Source organism: Arvicola amphibius, chromosome 7 (assembly GCF_903992535.2).
Source record: "Arvicola amphibius chromosome 7, mArvAmp1.2, whole genome shotgun sequence".
In the NCBI taxonomy this organism is placed as follows: domain Eukaryota; kingdom Metazoa; phylum Chordata; class Mammalia; order Rodentia; family Cricetidae; genus Arvicola; species Arvicola amphibius.
Window position 1 is genome coordinate 75,740,967 of NC_052053.1, and position 21,276 is coordinate 75,762,242.

At 49.5% G+C, this 21,276-nt stretch overlaps 1 protein-coding gene across 1 annotated transcript; it reads right to left on the bottom strand.

Moving 5' to 3' along the window:
- Nucleotides 1-12,219: 12,219 nt before the first annotated feature.
- Nucleotides 12,220-13,290, bottom strand: Bdkrb1 (bradykinin receptor B1). The gene has a single exon (XM_038335665.1). It carries the CDS (start codon nt 13,288-13,290, stop codon nt 12,220-12,222), a length of 1,071 nt encoding a protein of 356 aa, XP_038191593.1.
- Nucleotides 13,291-21,276: the final 7,986 nt, after the last annotated feature.

Sequence of the window (21,276 nt, forward strand, 5' to 3'; positions counted from 1 at the left end):
GTGGCAGAGCTGTTTAGGGTTATTTCAGAAATACCAAACCAAAATTTCACTGAGTTTTCTTATTGTATTTTTGTTTTGAGATGGGTGGGCTCAGACTCACTACGTTCCAGTCTGGCTTTGAACTCCTGATTCTCCCGCCTCCCCCCAAGTGCTAGGATTACAGGTGCGTACCACCACACCCGTCTAGATCTCATTTTATAATAAATGTTCTGATGGCCAAGGTACTATCTCCTTTTCAAAGTTTTACTTCTCCCACTACTGGACGGCTGTTTCCTTGAAAACCCTCCTCTTTCACTCTGGGCCTTGTTTTAAAAAACTGTCTTCAAGTGCCTTAGCCTTTGTGTCCTCTTTGCTTTGGAGCCAGCTCACCTGGGTCTCAGCTGGCCCTGAACAACCTAGAGTGACCATCTGCTTTCCTGCTGCATGTGTTGGGTGGCTTACCACAAAAGGGACTGTTAATCCCTCAGGGCAAGAATAAGACCTATCATTTTGTATCAAATTTGTTGCAAGCTTGGTTTTGTTAGAGTGCACTCAAGAGCTGGCAGTTGTAGAAGGAAGCGGCGGGAGTCCCGCCACCCGGCTAGCTTTACCCAAAATAATTACACGGAAACTATATTCTTTTAAACACTGCCTGGCCCCTGGCCCATTATCTGTAGCCTCTTATTGGTTAATTCTCACATCTTTCTTTAACCCATATTTAGTAATTTATATAGCACCACGAGGTGTGGCTTACCAGGAGAGATCTTAACCTGTGTCCATCTCAGAGAGGAGAATCATGGCGACTGCATATGGCGACTGCCTGAAGCGTCTCCCCACTGCCTGCTACCCAGCATTCTGTTCTGTCTACTCTGCCTACCTAATTTTCTGTTCTCTTAAAGGGCCAAGGCAGTATCTTTATTAATAATGAAAGCAACACAGACACTCCTCCATCATTTTTCCTTTTTCTGTTTAAACAAAAAAGAAAGGTTTTAACTTTAACATAGTAAAATTACATATAAAACAGTTATCAAGCAAAAATGACAGTTATAATATTTAAATCTATTTTATCTTTTATTATAACTAAGGAAAACTATAACTATTGAACCATTTTTTAACTCCATCAAAGACTCCAGAAGGATATAATACTACCTAAGTAAACAAGATATATGTAACTTTTAAACTCTAGAAATGACAGGGACAACTCGCTGTCTGGATAGTCATCCAAAGTTCCTCTGTACCATTGGGGCATCCATCTTTGGCCTTCAGGCCCATAGTGTCCAGCAGACATTTTTATGAAGCAGGAAATTTCAAAGACAGTTTAGTCAGTTTTTGTTGTGTCCTGTAGAATGTCTCGCAGACTGTTTCATGAATCAGGAACCCCGAAAGACCATCTCACCATTAGGCAAGTTTAGCAGTCCTCTCTCTGTAGGTTCTTTGTGTCCAGTTTATGTAACAGTCCAGACAAGAGCAGTTTTTTTGCCCAAATGGCTATCAAACTCCATAAGGAGCCTCTTTGATGCCCATCTTCCTCTTGAAGTAGATTGGTGCTGCCAGGAGCAGATGTGTCTCATTGTCATGAAAAGCCCTAAGTTATTAAAACATTTAAAATGTCATATTCTGTAGCCTTTGAAAGATATGAAGAATGTCTATCTAACTGAAATATATCTCTATGTATCTAGAAAATCTAACATAACTACAAGCTTGACTATTATTGATGATTATCCATTAACAACCTATATTTCCTAATTATACATTATATTTTAAAATGAACTACACAATCACAATACCTTAATCAAGATCAGAAATACATATACATATAACAAAATTGACCTTAAAATCCATACCAATGCAAATTATTCATATCTATATCATCTCCCCCTTTAAATGTAAAAGAACATTTATAAACAATATTCGGGAAAATGGTTAAAGAGAGCAGTCCGGAATCCATTTTTTCCTTGGGCCCTTTTAAGGAGTAAAATCACAAGTAGCTGCAAAGCAGAGTTACAGAAGAGACAATGGGAAATAACAATACAGAAAAGTCTCAGACAGAAAACCCACCATATGATTGCCATGTGGCTAGGGAGCACGAGGGTATTCCCAAAACAAGTCAAGGTCATGAGCTGGTGTGGGTCAGGCTCCAGAAAAGACTTAAGCTCAGCTCTTACAGTAAACGGAAACATTCTAAGCAATGGCTTCTGCCTTCAAAGTGGAATCGGGTTCCTCAGGACCAGTGAGGTGATGAGATACAACTACTTAAATTCTGACATTGCCAATTGCCTTCTAAGAAAAGTTGTACCTGCTCACATACCCACCATTAAGACTTGCCATAAAGCCAGGCTGTGGTGGTGCACGCCTTTAATCCCAGCACTCGGTAGGCAGAGACAGGTGAATCTCTGTGAGTTCAAAGCCATCCTGGCCTACAGAGCGAGTTCCAGGACAGTCAGGGCTACACAGAAAACCCTATCTAGAAAAACAAAAACAAAACATAACCAAAAGGCTTGTAAAAACATTTATTGCACTGGGCAGTGGTGGCACACGCCTTTAATCCCAGCACTCAGGAGGCAGAGGTAGGTGGATCTCTGTGAGTTCGAGGCCAGCCTTGTCTACAAGAGCTAGTTCCAGGACAGGCTCCAAAGCTACAGAGAAACCCTGTCTTGGAAAAAAAAATTCTGTGCACCTGCTTGTGTGTGCACGTGTGAGGAGGCCAAAGGCTGGTACCAGGGTGTGCGTCGATTAGGAGGTCACAATGATATCAGGTGGTCTTCGTAGTTCTGCACCTTATTTTTAAATGATTTTAGCATATGCTAATTACACATCATAATGGGATTCATTGTGAAAGGGGTTTTTAATAGATATTTTTGTCTTTTTAAATTTTTTGTGTATATGGTTCCTATGCCTGCGTGGTGTCTGTCAGTTCTTGCATGCCTGATGCCTGTAGAGTCCAGAGAGGGTGTCACCCCCGGAACTGGAGTTACAGATGCTTGCAAGATTCCGTTTGGGTGCTGGGAATTAAATCCGGGAGTTCTGGAAGAATAACCAGTGCTTTTAACCTGATTTTGACATTTTCATACATGTAGAAAATGAATGCTGATCATAGTCATCTCTGCTACCCTCTCATTTTATGAGTGTGGAGCAACCCACCTTCCTGGCCAGCAGAGGGCGCCCATGCTCAAATAGCTCTGAAATGGAAATTGACCCCTGCCCTGTGGCTCCTCAGGCTGAGTGAGACATGACCCTGTGCACCCAAGAAGACTTCAGAAAAATCCTGTCTTTAACCAGGCTTTTATCTAAGTCGAGGTTGGTTTCAATTAAAAATTTAAAAAATGGAGAAACCCTGTCTAGAAAAACTACAAAAGAAAAAAAAAAATGTTGCTCCAGCAAACTGGCTCAGTAGGTAAAGACACCAAGCCCAACAATCCAAATTGAGTGCCCAGAACCTGAGGGGGAAGGAGAGAACCAACTCCTGAAAGTTGTTTTCCGCCGTCCCTCAAGCCTGTGCATGCGTGCTGACCTGCAGACCCACCATCAATAATAAACCTGTGCATGTGTGTGCTGGTGTGCAGACCCACCATCAATAGCAAGCCTGTGCATGCATGCTGGTGTGCACTCCCATCATCAATAGCAAGCCTGTGCATGCGTGCTGGTGTGCACCCTCACCATCAATAGCAATAGCGAAGAATAAAGTGAAATGTCATTTTGTTTCAGGACTGATTTATCTCTAAAAACCCTGAGCTGGGTGGCAGCACACACATGCCCTTTCCTGCTGAGGCCAAGGAACAGGCCCAGAGGGAAGGGGCTTAAGACACCCGGCAAGAGGCAGGTCTGGGAGATGTACATGGCTGGCTAATCACTCACTGCTTTGTGTTCAGAAAAGGGTCTCGTTTTTCCCGAGTGCCGTGGCAGATGTGGAATTGGAGGGAAGCCTGTGCAAGTTTTTCTGCCATGGTTATTCTGGAGAGGCAGGTGAGGCCCTCAGCGGCCCTCACACTGGAGATGGATGATGCAGACAGTCACTTGTCTGGGACACAAAGTTTCGGAGGGGCACCAGTAATCAAGATAAACAGAATTTAACACAATTTTTTTTAAACTTGAAAGTGCACTGGAGGGATGGCTCAGTGGATAGAACTCCAGCCGCACAAGCAGGAGGACCTGAGTTCAGATCCCCAGAGCCCACATAAAAGCCAGACACAGGATGCATGCTGTAAAGCCAGCTCCCCTAGAGTACGACAGGAGGTGGGACAGACAGATCACAAAACACTCTGGCCAGATAGCCCAGCTTCCCTGCCTCAAACAGGATAGAAAGATAAGGACAACAAAGGTTGTCCTTCGACCTCCACACATATGCCTTGGCATGTGCGCACCCACATAAAGACACATACATCATACACACTCAGAAAATTTAAAATGAAAATTAAAACTTGAAGTTGACATAACAACATCCACACAGATAAACAGAACCTCAAAATGTTAAATAAAGATATGGTCTTTGATGCTCTATGATCCCTTCCATGGCCTTGTCCGGGTTGGATCATGCAGATCCCTGTCTATCAATCTGTCTGCAGCTGTTGACGTTTTTGCCCTCCCAGGCTTACCTTTTTCCATCTTGAGATTGGCAGTGGGATAAGGAAGGGGAAAGCATTGGCCTTGATAGGTGGGGCCGCAGCACCTGGCAGGAGGCAGGACTGAGAGACGTATGTGGCTGGCTAACAAACGAGTCACCAGCCACTCACAGCTGGCCCGGTCTCCCTTGCTCTAATTGTTCCTTTTGTACCTCGGTGCTCAGGTCTAAAGTCTCGCCTTCAAGGTCAACCACTCTGTCCTGGAGGCTGCTGTTGGGGAACAGAACTGGATAAGCTGGGTGGGGAGAGGAGACTTCACCCCCTACGAGGCCCATGTCATGTTGGAGGCTTTTGTTGTTATATATTATAGGGTGGTTGGCTCCTGGCAGCACTATGTACACAGGGGTCCAGGGTGCGTATTCACCTTTTGACACCCTGCTTGGTCCCCACTACAGAGAGCTGTCTGACTCTCAATAAATAGTGCTGTGTAACTCTGAGCCAAAGCCCACCAGGATGCCAACCCCACCTGCTCAGGAGGCAAGAGTTCGAGTCCCAAGTCCAAGGCAACTTAAAGTTTCTCAAAATGTATACAGTAGAAGAGGACCTGGTGTTTGGAATTTGAGTTCATGGTAATAAGGAATGCACGGGTATCGAAGTCTATTTCCTGTGGCTACAGCCAAGCACCCAAGACTGGGAAATGTAGAGAGAAGTATATAAATTTTGAAAGATATTTCTTGCTCAAAGTGTGTGTATGTGCACGCACTACTGTGTGCACAGGTACTCAGGTGTCACGACACATGCCCAGGACAACCTGCAGGAGTCAGTTCTCCCCTCCCACTGCGTGGATTCTTGGGATCAAACCCATGTCATCAGCTTTGGTGGCAAGTGCCTTTACCCACTGAGCAACCCCACTGGTCCAAGACACTTACCTCATACAGTCCTGGAGGCTGGAATGTCTAAGAGCTGGGCTGTGTTGTGACATGCTAGAGTGTCACATGATGAGATACAGGCTGTATTCCAGAGTATTCCCAGTGGTAACCAAGCCTCTTGTAGGGCAGTCCAGTTACATGGTTACCTGTGAGTGGATCACCTCGTAGCTCTGCCCTCATGATGCAGTCACCTTCCAAAGGCACAAGGACCATGTTTGCAGTGTGTGAAACCTGGGGTGCACACTCAAAGCACAGCAGCAAGATAGCAAGTGCTGGGGTGTGTAACTGGCAGTTTCGCTCCCATCCACCAGTTCCAGAATAAACACTCAGAGACAACATTAATTACAAACTGACCTATTAGCTCAGGCTTATTATTAACTAGCTCTTACAACTAAATTAACCTATTTCTATTAGTCTATGTTTTACCACAAGGCTTGCAGCTTGTTACGTCACAGCTGCTGGCATCTTGCTGACTCTGCCTTTTCCCTCCCTCCCCTGTATCTATGTTTGGATTTCCCACCTGGCTCTATTCTGTCTAGCTATTGGCCAAATCAGCTTTTTTATGAACCAATGGTGATAAATCATATTCACAGCATAAGAAGGGCATTCCCCATCAGGGGTGTGTGGGTACCGCTGTTTTCCCTGAATCCTGAATTCAGGAGGGAGGCAGAGCACTGCAGTGGCATCTTTATTACCTTGAGCACTGGTGTGGAGCATGGCAGGCAGGTCAGCAGCCCATAGGCTTCTTGACACTGGAACTCAGAGTCAGCCATGAAGATCTAGCAAATAGCATTTCCACATGGGGCAGAGCATTTAGTATGTGAACTCACTGCTTAGGCAAGCCCAGAGTGTACGGACAGGTGAGAATGAGACATACCTGAGTTTGAGACATACCTGGCACACCGGGAAGTCTTGTGTGGCTGAGAATTGCTTAGGTCATGGTTCCTTAGGCAACTCCTAGATCAGAGGTTTAGAGGCTGCTGCAATGCTGTTCAGAGATCTGTCCATCAGGGGTTAATCCACTGTGATGCTTCTGCTAAAGCTTATCATGTCCTTCGGAGTCTCTCTGTCATCCACCAACCCTCGGATGGCTGAACAGTGACAAGTATCGGTATCGCTCTATTTTTGTTTCTTTCTTTTCTTTTCTTTTCTTTTTTTTTTTTTTTTTTGGTTTTTCGAGACAGGGTTTCTCTGTAGCTTTGGAGCCTGTCCTGGAGCTAGCTCTTGTAGACCAGGCTGGTCTCGAACTCACAGAGATCCGCCTGCCTCTGCCTCCCGAGTGCTGGGATTAAAGGCGTGCGCCACCGCCGCCTGGCTCTATTTTTGTTTCTTGAGACAGAGTTTTTCTGAATAGCCCCGCTTGTCCTAGAGCTCACTCTGTAGATCAGGCTGGCCTCAAAGTGAAAGATCCACCTGCCCTGGCCTCCTAAGTGCTGGGAGTAAAGGTGTGTGCCACCACCGCCTAGCCAGCTCCTTATGACCCCTCTTAACATGAGGTTTCCAAGCTGACTGTAACAGAAAAACATGGGGGTGGGGTGGGGGCCTGTGACCTTGACCATGGTGCAACGTTTACCTCCCATTGCCCAATGCTAGCGCTAGCAAGAACTAAAAGAGCATCAGGAGTGGCTGCCACAGAAGCCTGTCACAGAATGGCTGCCACCTCCCGCCCACCAGCACTGGCCGAAAGACAAGCCTGTTAGGACACTGGTTAACATTTGATGGGCTTTGGGGAGGTGATTGGATCCAGGGACTCTGATCGAATCAGGGGCTTTATCCCTTGATAGATGCTTGCAAGAGAAAGGAAAAGGCTGAAGCTCGGCACCAGTGGGAGGAGAAGGAGACCTCTCACAGTACCGACAGCCTGTCAGACTGCCTTGATGGGGAGGCTGGAGCTGAGACAGTGATGGGCAGGACCACACCTTGACCAGGACTGCTCAGATATTCACAGCCTTTGCCCTTGGAGAGCCACTGGCCCTTCATTCTTCCTCCCACTGTGGCCACACTAAATAAATTTTCTTTTTCTACTCATACTGTTATTAAATAGGCTTGTTGAGGACGCTGAGTTTTCCTTGTTAGGGCCAGAGCCTTGTCTGTAACCCTGACAACTGGAACACTGTAATTCTGACAACCAGAATGCCATCTGTAACCCTGACAACCAGGACCCTGTCTGTAACCCTGATGACCAGAGCTCCATCTGTAACTCTGACAACCAGAACCCCATCTATAACCCTGACAACCAGAATCCCATCTATAACCCTGACAACCAGAACCCCATCTATAACCCTGACAACCAGAATCCCATCTATAACCCTGACAACCAGAATCCCATCTATAACCCTGACAACCAGAACCCTATCTGTAATCCTGACAATCAGAACTTAATCTGTAACCCTGACAACTAGAACCCTGCCTGTAACCCTGACAACCAGAACTTTATCTGTAACCCTGACAACCAGAACCCTGCCTATAACTTGGACAACAACTCTAGTAGGAAGACAGTGGGAAGGACCTGAAGGTGTTCAGAGACCAGAGGTGAGCTCAGTTGGAACCAAGAGATCACCATAGCCTTTCTCTGGTTCCCAGGTCTGTGGGAGCTGCGGTTGTGGAGTGTGGGGAGGGAGCCTCCCTACCTGCTTTTCATCAAACTCAGGACTCATCTACAGAGATTAAGAACCTGCCTTCATCGCTGGGCTCTGATTCTTCTGCATGGACGGGCTCTGTGGGAGCCTTCTCAGCTTGGTCGATCACCTTCCTGGACCTGGGGGGAGTTGGGAGGACCTTGGTCTTAACATAGAGTAGGGAACCCTGATGGCTCCTTGGCCTGGAGAGGGAGGGAGGGGAGGTATGGGTGGAGGGGAGGGAAGGGAAGGGGGAGGAGGAGGGGAGGAGATGGAAATTTTTAAATATAAAAAAATAAACCATGAAAAAAAATTAAAAAAAAAGAACCTGCCTTGATCATTGCAACATGTAGGAGCACCCCAGGGCTGGGATTTGGAGGGGCCTAGCCCTGCTCAGTACCATGATGAGGGATGAGGGATGAGGGATGGGCTATGTGACAGGGAGCCTGTCTCCTTCCCTGTTCAGAGCAGCAAAAGCAAGATGGGTCCAGAAGCTGGCAATGAATGTCCTGGAGAAGAAGCTTCACCTCTGGTCTTGACCCCTCCACAAGAGGAAGGAGGAGTTCCTGGAAGATATGGGGACCCCTGGCTAATTCACTGTCCATGCTAGTATTGGCACCCCAGGTGTGGCTGGGCACAGTCCTAAGTCTGAAACATGCCAGCAGAGCCTGTCACCAAACCAGTGGAGGACAGAATATATTTCTTCTCCAGCACTGGCTCTGAACCAAGGCCAGCCTCTCCCCCTGCCTGCAGCTGGATGGAAGGAATACAGCAGCCTTCCTGTGTGGCTCTGCCAGCTGCTGCCTGCTGCTGTCCCAGCCCATGGCAGAACTAAGCTCCAGGCTTCTTCATAGGCCCTGCCCTCATCAATCAGGTGCCTGTTTTATAAAGCTTCTCTTCCAGGGCTCTCCCCCAACCCCCACTGGTGTAGGAGGGTCTTCTTTCTTTGTGTTGCTTTCATTGGTTAAATAAAGAAAACTGCCTTGGCCTTTTGATAGGGCAGCCCTTAGGTGGGCAGAGTAGACAAAACAGAATGCTGGGGAGAAGGCATTGTGACAGACGCCATGATTCTCCGGTTTGAGATGGACATAGGTTAGAATCTTCCCAGTAAGCCACGACCCCGTGGTGATACACAGATTACTAGATATGGGTTAAAGCAAGATGTGAGAGTTAGCCAAGAGGAGGCTAGATATAATGGGCTAGGCAGTGTTTAAATGAATACAGTTTCTGTGTAATTATTTCAGGGGTTAAGCTAGCTGGGTGGTGAGATGCAGCCTGCTGCTCGTCCCACTACACCCCACCCTGACCTGCAGGCCTACAAGCAGTGTTTTCGAGGCTCACACACCACTCACTCTTCTTAAAGTGTGGGACCTCACTCAGGCAGGGCACACTGGTCCTGCTTCCTGGACAGTAAACCCAGGTACTGAACTATACCAGAGGTGGCAAACTAAGTCTCCTGGAGCTGCCAGGCTCTTGTGACACCTATGGGAGGACACCCTGTTGGCAGTATACTGCCAGTCAATACCAAGGCATCTGTGCCCCCCAGAGACCCAGGAGATCATCCTAGAGGGCACCAGGAATACCCCTCTCCTGTTCACTGAGGAGTTCTCAATGCCAACAGCGGTGGCCAGAAGCTAGACCTTCCACTGACTGGAAAGACACCATGTGAGCTGTGTAGGCAAGCTGGACATTTGTAGCTATGCATGATTTCACATTGGCAATGAACTCAAAAGCATTGTTTAAATCCATAGGGTCCAAAGTGGACACATAGGCAGGCTGGATCCTGTTCGTATGTCCAGACCATACTACACTCCCCAGGAAAACTTTGAGCTGGGCCAGTGACCATAGTGTTCAAGATTCTGGTAGGCTAGCATGGCAGACCTGTGGCCAGGCTCCGGGGGTATGTTTTAGTTTTAGAGTGAATTTGCATCTGAGTTGTTCTATGAGAATTAACCCCTTCCATGCAAGAGTGACAGGGTCCGTCCTCACCTCCCATGCATCCTGAATGTCTGGTCGTCATTGTGACTTCCCCATTGCTGGACCTTGGCACTTGGCTCAACAACTCTCTCTTCCTTAGGCCTTGCAGGGTCTTCCCTGATGGTGGGTCTGGCAGGCAACCCACCCCGCCTGTACAATTCCTCATGGCCTTCACTGTCCTTCACCCTCCCCTCCTTGGGCCCCTGTGCCACAGCCATGCTTGTCCTTGTCATCCCTGGGATGACTCCTGCTGGGATGTTTGAGGACATCCTTGTACTCTGGTCGAGGTGTTCCCCGGCCACTAGCCTTTTTCTGTTCTAGTTTCATTCTTCTCCACCGCCTGCTAGTGTTTGGATCTCAAGTGTCCCAAACATGGTAAAGGCTTGGCCAGCCTGTGATGCTCCTGCGAAGTAGTGGGGTCTTTAGGAGGTTAGGTCATGGGGGACATTCCCTTAGAGGAGATATTGGGACCCCAGCTTCTCCCGTCTTCCTCTGCTTCCCAGTCATCATGAAGTATGTATGTATATACCTCTTGCACCATGCTCTCCTGCCAAGATGCTCTGTGCTGCCCCCTAACCCACAGCAGCAAGGCCAACCACAGAGGGAAACCTCCGAAGCGGTGAGCTGAGATAAACCTGCCCCCTTGTTATGTCGACGTGTTCTGGTGTTATGTCACAGCGAGGGAAAGCTGGCTACTACACCACCTAGGCGTCCTTCCTTCCACCCCTCAGCCATTCCCCACAGGCTCACTGATACCCTCAGCCTCCCAGAACCATGGCGGTCTATTTGTTGAAATCCAGCCCCAGCACGACCTGACTGCCTTCCGGGGCTTACCAAGCCTCGGTGAGTAAATTGTCACCACAAATGCATGCTCTGTAGATTCAGTGGGACCCCTCAGGACCCACAGAACACCCCTCTGTTTTGTGAGCGCTGTCTGTGGGAGGGCATCAAATACTCGCTCGCCATGTCTTTTCTCCTCCAACCCCTGCCTCTGGGAGCTCCTTGCCCTTCTTCCCCGACTCCTCTCCTAACTTGAAAGCCCACTGCTCTGGATTAGCTTGCTTCTTTCTGGACTATGCCCTTTCCCTATTTTGCTTGGCCAACTGCTAGTTTTTTAAAAGCCAGGCTATGTGTCCCAGAATACTCTTCTACCTGTCCCAGCCAGCGGCCACTGTCCTGTGTTCTCAGACCCACCCTGTCACCTGGATAGGCAGTTCTTCTGTCCTGTGACGCTCTCTTGTGTATCATCTGGAGTTCTCTGGAAGGGTCCCTCCTGGATCCTTGAAGCCAAGGAGAGATTGGATGAAGGCTCCAGCATTCAGCAATGTTCGCATGAACTCGAGTCAACGGCCTGCACCTTCCTACTGCAAGGGCTGGGTGAGCACCCAGCCCTTCCTGTCTGTCTCCACAGCCCCCAGAGTCCACCCTACAGGGACCTGAGGGGAGGAACTGACCCTTCCTTCCCCGGGAGCTGCTGGATCTGTAGCCTGTGGAGCTTCCCATTCGGACTTGGGGTTATTTAGACCTCTGCAAGCTCCTATGGGTAGGGTCTGCAGCTACCCCACCCCTGCTTCTCTCAAAGTCAGCCTCCGAAGGCCTGGGTGAGTGGGAGCGTCAAGAGGGACCCTTGCTGGGTGCTTCTGTAAGTTTTCTGTGGTTGCTATGGCAGTAATCACAAACTTGGCAAATGCAAATGAGAACACAGCTTTATTCTCTCACAGTTTTCTTCTTTCACAGTGGTGGGGGGCAGGGTTAAGGTCGGCAGGTTGGCGGGGAGGGGGGTCGCTGCTCTCTAGAGGTTGCAGAGAGGACGCATGTCTGTATTCTTTCTTCTCCATCCTCTAAGGGTGTCTGCAGCGCCCTGTTCAGGGCCCCTTCCTCATCACTCTGACCTCTGCTTCAGTATGCACGTATTCCAGTCCTCTGAAGTCTCTGCTTAAAAGGAGCCCCGTGATTATTTTGTTACCCCTGCCCCAAATACTTCAGGATCAGCTTAATCTCCAGATCCTTAGCTTAATTATATCTGCAAGGTCCCTGCTACCCTATTAGTAGCATTCCCCGGGCATCTTTGTAGGCCATGGGCCAGCTGACAAGATGGTCCTGTATGGTATCAGAGACAGTTGGTCTAGAAGCTAGGCTTCGTGGCTGGCTGCTGTTTCAATTCTGCCAGAACAGTTGAAAGAGTTCTTTCCTATTGGGGGATATGGACACGAGACTTCCAGGGCTGCATCTCTTATAATGTTCCCAGACCCTGCTTTTTAAAAGCCGGCCCGCAAAGACATAAATCAGTGGGTTCAGGCAGCTGTTGATGAAAGCAAAGAAGTTGGCCAGCTGCAGGCCCAGGTCCGTGAATTCCTTCCAGGAGCAGTCCTGGACTGCCTTCACCTGGACCAGGAAATCCAGGAAGGCAAAGAAGTGGTAGGGAGCCCAGCAGACCAGGAAGGAGACCACCAGAGTGAGGATCAGCCCCGTCGTCTTGCTGCCCTTGGGACCCCCACACCTCGTTCTGCTGGCCTCCTTCTGCCCTCTCAGGGATGCCAGGATGTGATAGTTGAAGAAGATGATGGCAGTCAATGGGAGGAAGAAACCCAAAATGTTCAACTCCACCATTCTTGCAAAATGCCAAGCGTCGTGGGGGAAAAACAGGATGCAGGCAGAGATGTTCAAGTCGGGGACGACTCTGACAGAACGTAGTAGGAACGTGGGGATGCTCAAGAGGCCCCCTGCTACCCAGATGAGCAGACAAGTGGCCTGGGCTTGCCGCCGCCGCCGGGACCCTCGGCTGGTCATGGGATATACCAGGGACCGGTAGCGGTCCTGACTGATGGCCACCACCAGGAAGATACTGATGAACAGATGGGCCTTGATGATCCCGTTGACCACCCTGCAGAGTTCAGTGCCAAAGGGCCAGTTGAAACGGTTCCCGATGTTCTCTGCCCAGAAGGGTAGCCCCAGGACGAACACCAGATCAGAAGCTGCCAAGTTAGCCAGGTAGATTTCGGCGACGGTTAAGCGGTGTTGTCTCCGCCGCTGCCGAGGCAGGAGGAAGAAGGACAGTACTGAAAGATTCCCCAGAAGGCCAAAGAAACAGATGGTGATGACAAAGCCTGGCAGCACCCTATACAGCAGGTCCCAGGCTTCTGGAGCATCCTTGCAGGAGGTGATGTTGGGAGACGCCTGCTGGCTTTGGTTAGAGAGCTGCAGCTCCAATAAGGCCTGGGATGCCATCCACAGTGACCTGAAATGGACAGAGTAAAGAGTACAGGAGATCACACCCAGCCCGTGGTCTGCTCCAGACAATAAAGTTTTATTGGCACACAGCCCATACGTACCGCTTATGTAACTGCGTCTTTGACTACTTTCTTGCTATGGTAGCAGGGCAGAGTGGTGCAGCCCAGGCTGTCTGGTCTGCAAAGCTGACAGTATTTACTGTTTGTTTCTGTAGAAGAGGAGAGGGAACAGTAGAGGCTGGAGGAAAGGCCCATTGACTAGAAACACGGTACTGGCTGGTTTGCGTGTCAACTTAACACAAGCTAGAGTGGAGAGGAAGGAGCCTCAGTTGAGGAAATACCGCCATAAGATCCAGCTGCAGGGCATTTTCTCAATTAGTGATCAATGGGGAAGGGCCCAGTCATGGTGGGTGGTGCCATCCTTGGAATGGTGGTCCTGGGTTCTATAAGAAAAGCAGGCTGAGCAAACCATGAGGAGCAAGCCTGCAAGCAGCATCCCTTCTTGGCCCCTGCGTCAGCTCCTGCCTCAGTTTCCTGCCCCGTTGGAATTTCTGTTCTGACTTCCTCCAATGATGGACTATGCTGTGGAAGTGTAAGCCAAATTAACCCTTTCCTCCGCAGCTTGCTTATTGGTCAAGGCGTTTCGTCGCAGCAGTAGAAACCCTAAGACAAGCACTGACTGCTGCTCTTCCAGAGGACCGGAGTTTGAGTCCCAGCAATCCTGTGGCAGCTCATAACCATCCGTCACTCCAGACCTAGAGGATCTGACATCCTTTTCTGTCCTCCACAGGCACTGCAGGCATGTGCTGCACATACATACATACAGGCAACACACCTGTACACTGAAAATCACATGCTGCACATACATACATGCAGGCAAAACTCCCAATCACAGAAAACCAAAATAAAGGCAAAAAAAAAAAAAGCTTTTAAGAAGAGGGGACAAGGCATAGTGGTGCATGCCTTTAATCTGAGCATTCCACTAGCAGAGACAGAATCTCTGAGGGTTCAAGGCCAGCCTGGGCTACATATTGAGCTCCAGGACAGCCAGGTCTACATAGAGAGACCTGTCTCAACATGCACACACACGCACGTGCGTGCGCACACACACAATTAAACCCCAAACCAGAAGCTGAGTATTGTGGCTCACACCTGCAAAACCAGAACTGGAGAGCCCGAAGCAGTACTGGGCTGCATAGGGAGACCCTGTCTCAAAACTGCAAAAAGCTATCCCTTTAAACCAGAAACAAACACAAACATAGGATACAAATCCCTGACATAGGATACAGATTCTGTTCAAAATGAACGTTTGCAGCCTGTCTGTTGGGCTAGTACATATGTAGACGAGGGCTTGCTTTGTTTATTGTCTTTTGCTAAGAGTCATGGTCTATGATTGCATTTAACGGTCCTAAGAGGAAAACAGACGGCTATGACTTACCCTGACAGAAAACGGAAAAGCTCGCAGCTTCGACTGGGTTTTTGATGGTGATGGCTGTCTTGGGAGGTTTCTGTACTGGTCAGCTCTCTGGACATACGCCAGTCTTAAATGAAACCACCTCTGTTCTTGTGATGTCACAGGGGATTACCCAAAAAGTGAGTCTCAAGCCAGTGGAGGCTATGGGCTGGAGGGAGGTGTGACATCGCATTTCTTTTGGCACTTAGAGTTAGTAGGAGGTCCTTCAACAACCTGGCACTTTCTTTGCTGACATTTGTGGCCTGTTGATTTTGCCTAATGACTGCGTGTTGCCAAATAGGCCCCACAGACACCCAAAACTCACCCGTCGGTATATTGAGTGATGGCTTCCCTATTCCCCAGTGGCTCCAGGAGGTCTGGGATTTGGCTACACTAGCACATCCCCTCTTGAATATGAGTAGCGGAAGACACATAGCCAAGAATCCATCAGTGTGGGCCTCGTTGTACAAACAGTGAGCTCAGGAAAAAGTTTGACTCACGCAGGGCTTGGAGTTGAGTAAGACCAGTCAAACTTTTCCTAATCCTGGCTGGCGGCTCTGGGTTTGGTTTTGGTGTGAGCTGGCATCCACGAAGTCGAGCTACCCGAGGCCTGGCTTTCAGAGAGGCAGGAATTCCTGGTGTGTTTTGAGAGCTGGGCACCAGGCTCCTCCAGCCCCGGCCTCTCGTCTCTCTTCATTCCTCTGGCTGTCTTGCTCTGCCTTCCTGCTGGAAACTGCCCAGGTTTGTGGCTGGAACTCTGTTTCTAGAGGTGAGTCCCGCTCATCCTGACAAAGATGCCCCTCTCTCCCTCTTTTATTTTTTTCCTTTCTGCTTCCATGATTTCACGACCCCTAGCAACATTTCCAGATGTTTTCTTTTAGTGCTAGGGGCTGTGAAATCTTGGAAACACAAGGGAAAAGATAAAGGAGGGAGCGTTGGAACCTGTGAGAAGTTCACTCGCCTTCCCCTCTGGCCACATCTCTCCCCAGAGGTGGGGCATTGGGAGACAGTTGGATTTATGCGGGTGCTTTGTATTCTAGGGCTGGCTTAGACAGAGAAAAGCACAAGGCATGGGATTTTATATTTGGCAGTGTAGCCAGGCCTTGCTAACTAGCACTGGCTCTCCCTTGATTCCCTAGAGTCTTGACTGGACCGTGGCTGAGAAGTGTCTATCCTGAGGTCACGTCTCTCTGCCCAGCACTGACCTGCTCTCAGCAGAGCCCTTGACTAGTTCTGATGGGAGGAGGGAGGGCCTTATCTCAGCTTCTCTGCCCACAGGAATGAAAGCAACCAAGGGCAGAAGGTCAGGTTGGGGTGGGACCGTACCCATAAGAACTGTGGAGGCTGATGAAGCAGGGCTTTGGGGAATGAGTCTGAGCTGTCTGGTTCAGGCCCTGGGCCACTCTGGGTAGGATGGAAAGTTTTTGAAAATAGGTTTATTCTCACTGAGGTGGAAAGCTGGCTTAGGGTCAAAGAGCAGGGGATCCTTTTGTCTTTGGGGTAATATATGGTGGGAGAGGAAAACCAAATAGGCATAAGAAATGGATGGACCTTCCAAGAGGGTCTTGCTATGAGGACAATGGACTCTGAACCTGGAAGCCAGCCCCAATGAAATGTTTTCCTTTATAAGAGTTGCCGTGGACACGGTGGCTCTTCACACCAATAGAAACCCTAAGACAGTGGTCATTTTTTTTACCCAGGGGACTAACTCAGCAACAAAGAGAACTCAACCAGTCTGTGGGGATGAGCCAGCCCTGACTACCCATGTGGGAGTTACAGATGGAGCCTACTCAAAAAAGGCCAGAAGACCCTCTTGGAGGGTCCATCCATTTCTTATGCCTATTTGGTTCCCACGTTTCCCTCTCCCACCATCTATTACCCCAAAGACAAAAGGACCCCTGTTCTTTGACCCTCTCAGACACAGGTTAGGAAGCTCACACAGCCCAGCCTAGGACTGAGGACCAGAATCCCTTCTCTTTGCTTTCCCGTTCTTTCTTTCCTTCAGTTCATCCTGCTAGACGGATGCTCCAGACAGACAGTGGCTCTACTCCTGGAGTTCACAAACCCCTCTGATGTCTTGCTGAATAGACCTGGGGACACACTGTGAGTGAGTGAGTGCGCAGCTAGGTTTCCTGGCATGTCTAAGACACACCACGAGAACCTGAGACAGTGCCCTTCTGCTCCTCTCTTTCTGTTCAAACCTCATCCATCATCTCAGTCCCCTGTAGCCCTTACTCCTGGCACCAGGGTGAGGGCTACAGGAACAGTCGGACAGCTTCAGGGGATGGTTATGGGTGTGAAAGCATCTGGATGCCTGAGCCACCTGAAACTAGCCTGAGGTAGGTGGCTCTGGGTAGTGCCCTGGGATGAGAAGATGCCCACTGGAGGGTGGAAACTGGGTCAGGGGAGTTTACAAGGAACCCACCTATGCTCTTGGGTCCTGTATTGGGATGCTTGGAAAAGCAATGGGGACTTCTAGGAACTCTCCTCAAGGGAGTCTCAGCCCTGGTTCCAGTCTTCAAGAGGAAACTTCTCCAAGGTCCTATTGGAAGGTCTTCCTAACCTGGACCATCACATCCATTTCTTTATCTTTTGGAATCTAAGTCATTGCTACCCTTGAAATGTTGACTCCCTGTCTCCAGCAGAAACAAAGACAGGATGTGGCCTTCAGTGTCACCTGTGAACACACCCCTCACAGGCCCTGCCTGGCTCAGCCACTAAACCTCCAGATCCCCTCAGTGGTGTCAGGGCTGAGGCCTGTGACCTGCTGGTTCCCTCTGCCTGGAGCACCTTTCCCAGGAATCCACATGATCACCCCCTCAGGTCTTCCCAATGGAGCCATTTTTGGAGCTACCGCTCCTCCGCCTGGCTTCCTGGCTCTTTGCTCACCTTGTCACTTTCTACGTGTTACACACACACACACACGTGTTAGCTCTCACATGACTAGGTGTGAGTTCTTCTGGCAAGGAAGTGGGGTTATCTCCTTGTGGTAAGGTCACAGGCTCAAGGCCAATCATCAGGCTGATGCATTGCGGATGACCAGGATTTGTTGAGTGAATTCAGAAGCTATGTATTTATACCTAATAACAGCAACACTTGTCTTAGGTCAATAAACACATCCCAAACCACTAATGCCAGGTACAGTGTGGGCTGCAGGGGTCCGGAGGAGGCTCGCTCCTTTCCCTTCTCAGAACTTGGCCCTCTTCCTACAAAAATCAGAAAGAAAGCCTGGGCCACTCCAGAAGTCCCCAGCATACAGTGTTTCTGGTCTCCTGGAACCAAGCCTTGCCCCTGTGCCTTTCTCTAGCCGGCAGATTATCTGAATTCAAGGCAAGAGGTTTTGGGGGCCCAAATTCAGATGTCAGGGAAGTAGGTATGAGACATAGAATCACTTTCCCAGGGCCTCAAGCCTTGCTCTGGGAGGCCAAGCAGGGCAGTTGGATTTGTTTTCCATGCTGCCTGCAGGAGCCGGGATCCTCAGTTGCCATCAGAACTGCAGGCCTTGCCCCAGGGAGGCAGCTGGGCTGGGAGCTCCCAGCAGAGGCGACTTCAGTTTCATTGTTGTGCAAATAACTATGGTCCTGTCAGCTCAGGAGGGCGTCGTGGCTGTCCTCCACTGTCTTAGGGTTACTATTACTATAATGAAACACCATGACCAAAAGCAAGTTGGGGAGGAAAGGGTTTATTCAGCTTACACTGCCACATATCTGTTCATCATCAAAGGAAGCCAGGAACAGTGCAGGAATCTGGAGGCGGGAGCTGATGCAGAGGTCGTGGGGTGTGTATGTGTGTGTGTGTTTGCTGGTTACTGGCTTGCTCCTCACGGCTTACTCAGTTTGCCTTCTTATAGAACTAAGGACCACCAGCCCAAGGATGGCACCACCCACCATGGGCTGAGCCCTCCTCCTCCATCAATCACTAATTAAAAAAAAATGCCTTACAGGCTCGCCTACAACTCAATCTTATGGAGGTGTTTTCTCATTGAGGTTCCCTCCTCTCAGATGACTTTAGTTTGTGTCAAATTGATACAAAACTATCCAGCATGTCCTAGAAGAAGAGCAAATGTCCCACTGGGGAGGCCACAAGGGTGACACTGTGGAAAGGCAGCACCCCCAGGAGGCTCAGAACCCCACTTCTCTTGTGTTTTAGCATTGTCTGTAAAGTAACAGCATTTCCCTAGGGGCTTGGTGGCTCCATGAGCTGCAAGCTGGGAGGTGGAGCATTCAGCTTCTCTTTAACCTGGTCAAAGACATCTGCCCTTGGGGGTGGGGGAAGGAAAGAAGCGGGGTAGCACAAGTTCTGGGTTTGCAGGGGTGGGTATACAAACCCAGTGGTACCAGACCTATGCTCCTGGATCTGGGAGCCTGGCATGACCTCTGACACTCTATGTGACCTTGGGAAAGGCTCCAGTCTCTTCTGCTTGGTAAAATATGCAGAACTCAATAAGCAGGGCCATGCTATTCTCTTTCAGGATGCTTTCCTTCCTGCTGGAGAGGTGTTGGGACTGTGGCAGCTGGAGGCCCCGAGGGGACTCTTCCTTGCTTCTTCAGATCCTTGTGGCTATGGCCACTCTGCTCTCTCAGGCTCATGGCATGCCACTCTAGTATGTGTCCCCGCCTTCTCTTTGACCCTGGACCCTCTTTCTTTTGGAATGGACCGAGGGCCCACTCTGCTCCAGCATAACCTTACTTTAACCCCTTACTTCTGCCAAGACGCTGTTCTAAATGGGCCCACAGTGTGGACTTCCTTCCACACGGATGTGTGCTTTCCTGGGAGATGCACCGTGATCCCTCTGTGACAGTGACCTCACCCCGTTGTCACAAAACCCAGCTCCTTATTGTTCTAGATGAGAAAACACAGAGGAGCTAATGAACCTAACCCAACTTCCTTCAGCCATGAAGTGGTGAGCCAAGGTGTGAGCCAGGAGCCTGGCCCATGGCTACACAGCTTTTGTCTTGCTGACTCTACCCTCTGTAGGTTTTCTGGAGGCCCCCCCCCCCCTTTAGAGTCACAACCTCTCCTGGAGATGTTCTTGCTTAGAGAATTAACTTTCCATATTACAGATAGAGAAACTGAGATCAAAGCCAGGAGAGGGAAGAGTGAAGTGGCTATCTCAGGTCACATGGGGACTGCTTTTACAACTGTCACATCTCAGTGGAAAGCAGATGAGAGAAGCCAGACTCCATCGGTACTCACACGTGAGTGTGCCTGTATGAAATGTTGGAGAGAGGCAGAAGGAGAGACAGAGATGAGTGGCTACCAGAAGCTGTGGGAGGAAAGGAATCCGAGGTGACAGCTAATGGGTCTGGGATCTCACTCTGGGATGATGAGGATATTCTGGAATTAAATCATGGCGATGGTTGTGCAATTCTGTAAAGAACTAAAAGCTGAAACGGGGGAAATGCGGGCTTAAGGATTACATCCCAACACAATTTATATGAGTGTATCAGCGTCATCTCACTAAACACATCGTAAGCTGAAAACAGTAGGAACGAACAGTGAGCGCTGCACATTGATGCCGCCCAATGTCTCAGCCTGGTGGCACGGCTCTCTAGTGTGCTGTTTCGCCCATGACTGTGACTCTGGAGCCGACCCCGGGCATGGTGTCTCTGCCCAGTGCAGAGAGAGACTCAGATGTATCACCAGCCTGGGAAAAGATTCTGACGGGACAGTGGAAGCCCTGTGCATTCATAAGGTTGAAAATGTCTACGAGGAACAATTGTACTCATGAGGGCCCCAAGACAGTTCATGTACTCCGATGAGAGCAGCCCGGATCCCTGTGCAGAAGCAATTCGTGGGAGAAACTACCTGAAGGTCCTTTCTGTGGTACTTTGTAGTGCTTGTTGGTTAAGTCCTGTACACCTCAGAGTCCTTGGGGCTCCTTAAGAACTGAGGACCCCAGTAAGTTCCTGATCTTTCTGACTTCCATGGAGAGGGGTGAGTCTGGTGTGGTGAGGATGAAGCCCTTAGTTCTTAGCTCCGTGTGAAACACTCCATGGGCCTGGTTGACCTAGGCCTGGACTCAGCCAAAAGCCACAGACTTAAGATCTCATTGTTATTGCCAACTCCTGACCACTGTTGCTCATCCCTGACCCATCCCCCCCAAATCCTCCCTGGACCCGGATGAGGGATCAGGGTTATGTGAGGCTTGGCAAGTGAGGTCAGAGACTGGGTAGCAAAGAGACAGAGGCGTGCACTGTCGAGTTCTATGAAGCAGAGCCTTCACATTCTGAACTAGGAAGCCTGGGCATTTTTGGCTTCCTACATCAGTGAGCCATCATCCATGCGCTAGCCTGAGTTCCTATGGGGTCGTCTGGCCTGTAGGCGATATCTCTTCACTTGGCCTTGACTGCTCTGGCCAGAGCAGATAGATGCAGAATTCCTGCTCTTGACTGACTCCTGGGGCTTACCAGGAACTCTCCCCACGGATCTCCTGGAGTCAAGAGAGGGGCCTATGTAGTGGGAGACTGGTGGACAGTGCCACATCTAGATCTTACTGCTGAGATTGTGGTTCCAGTCCCTGGCTTCTCT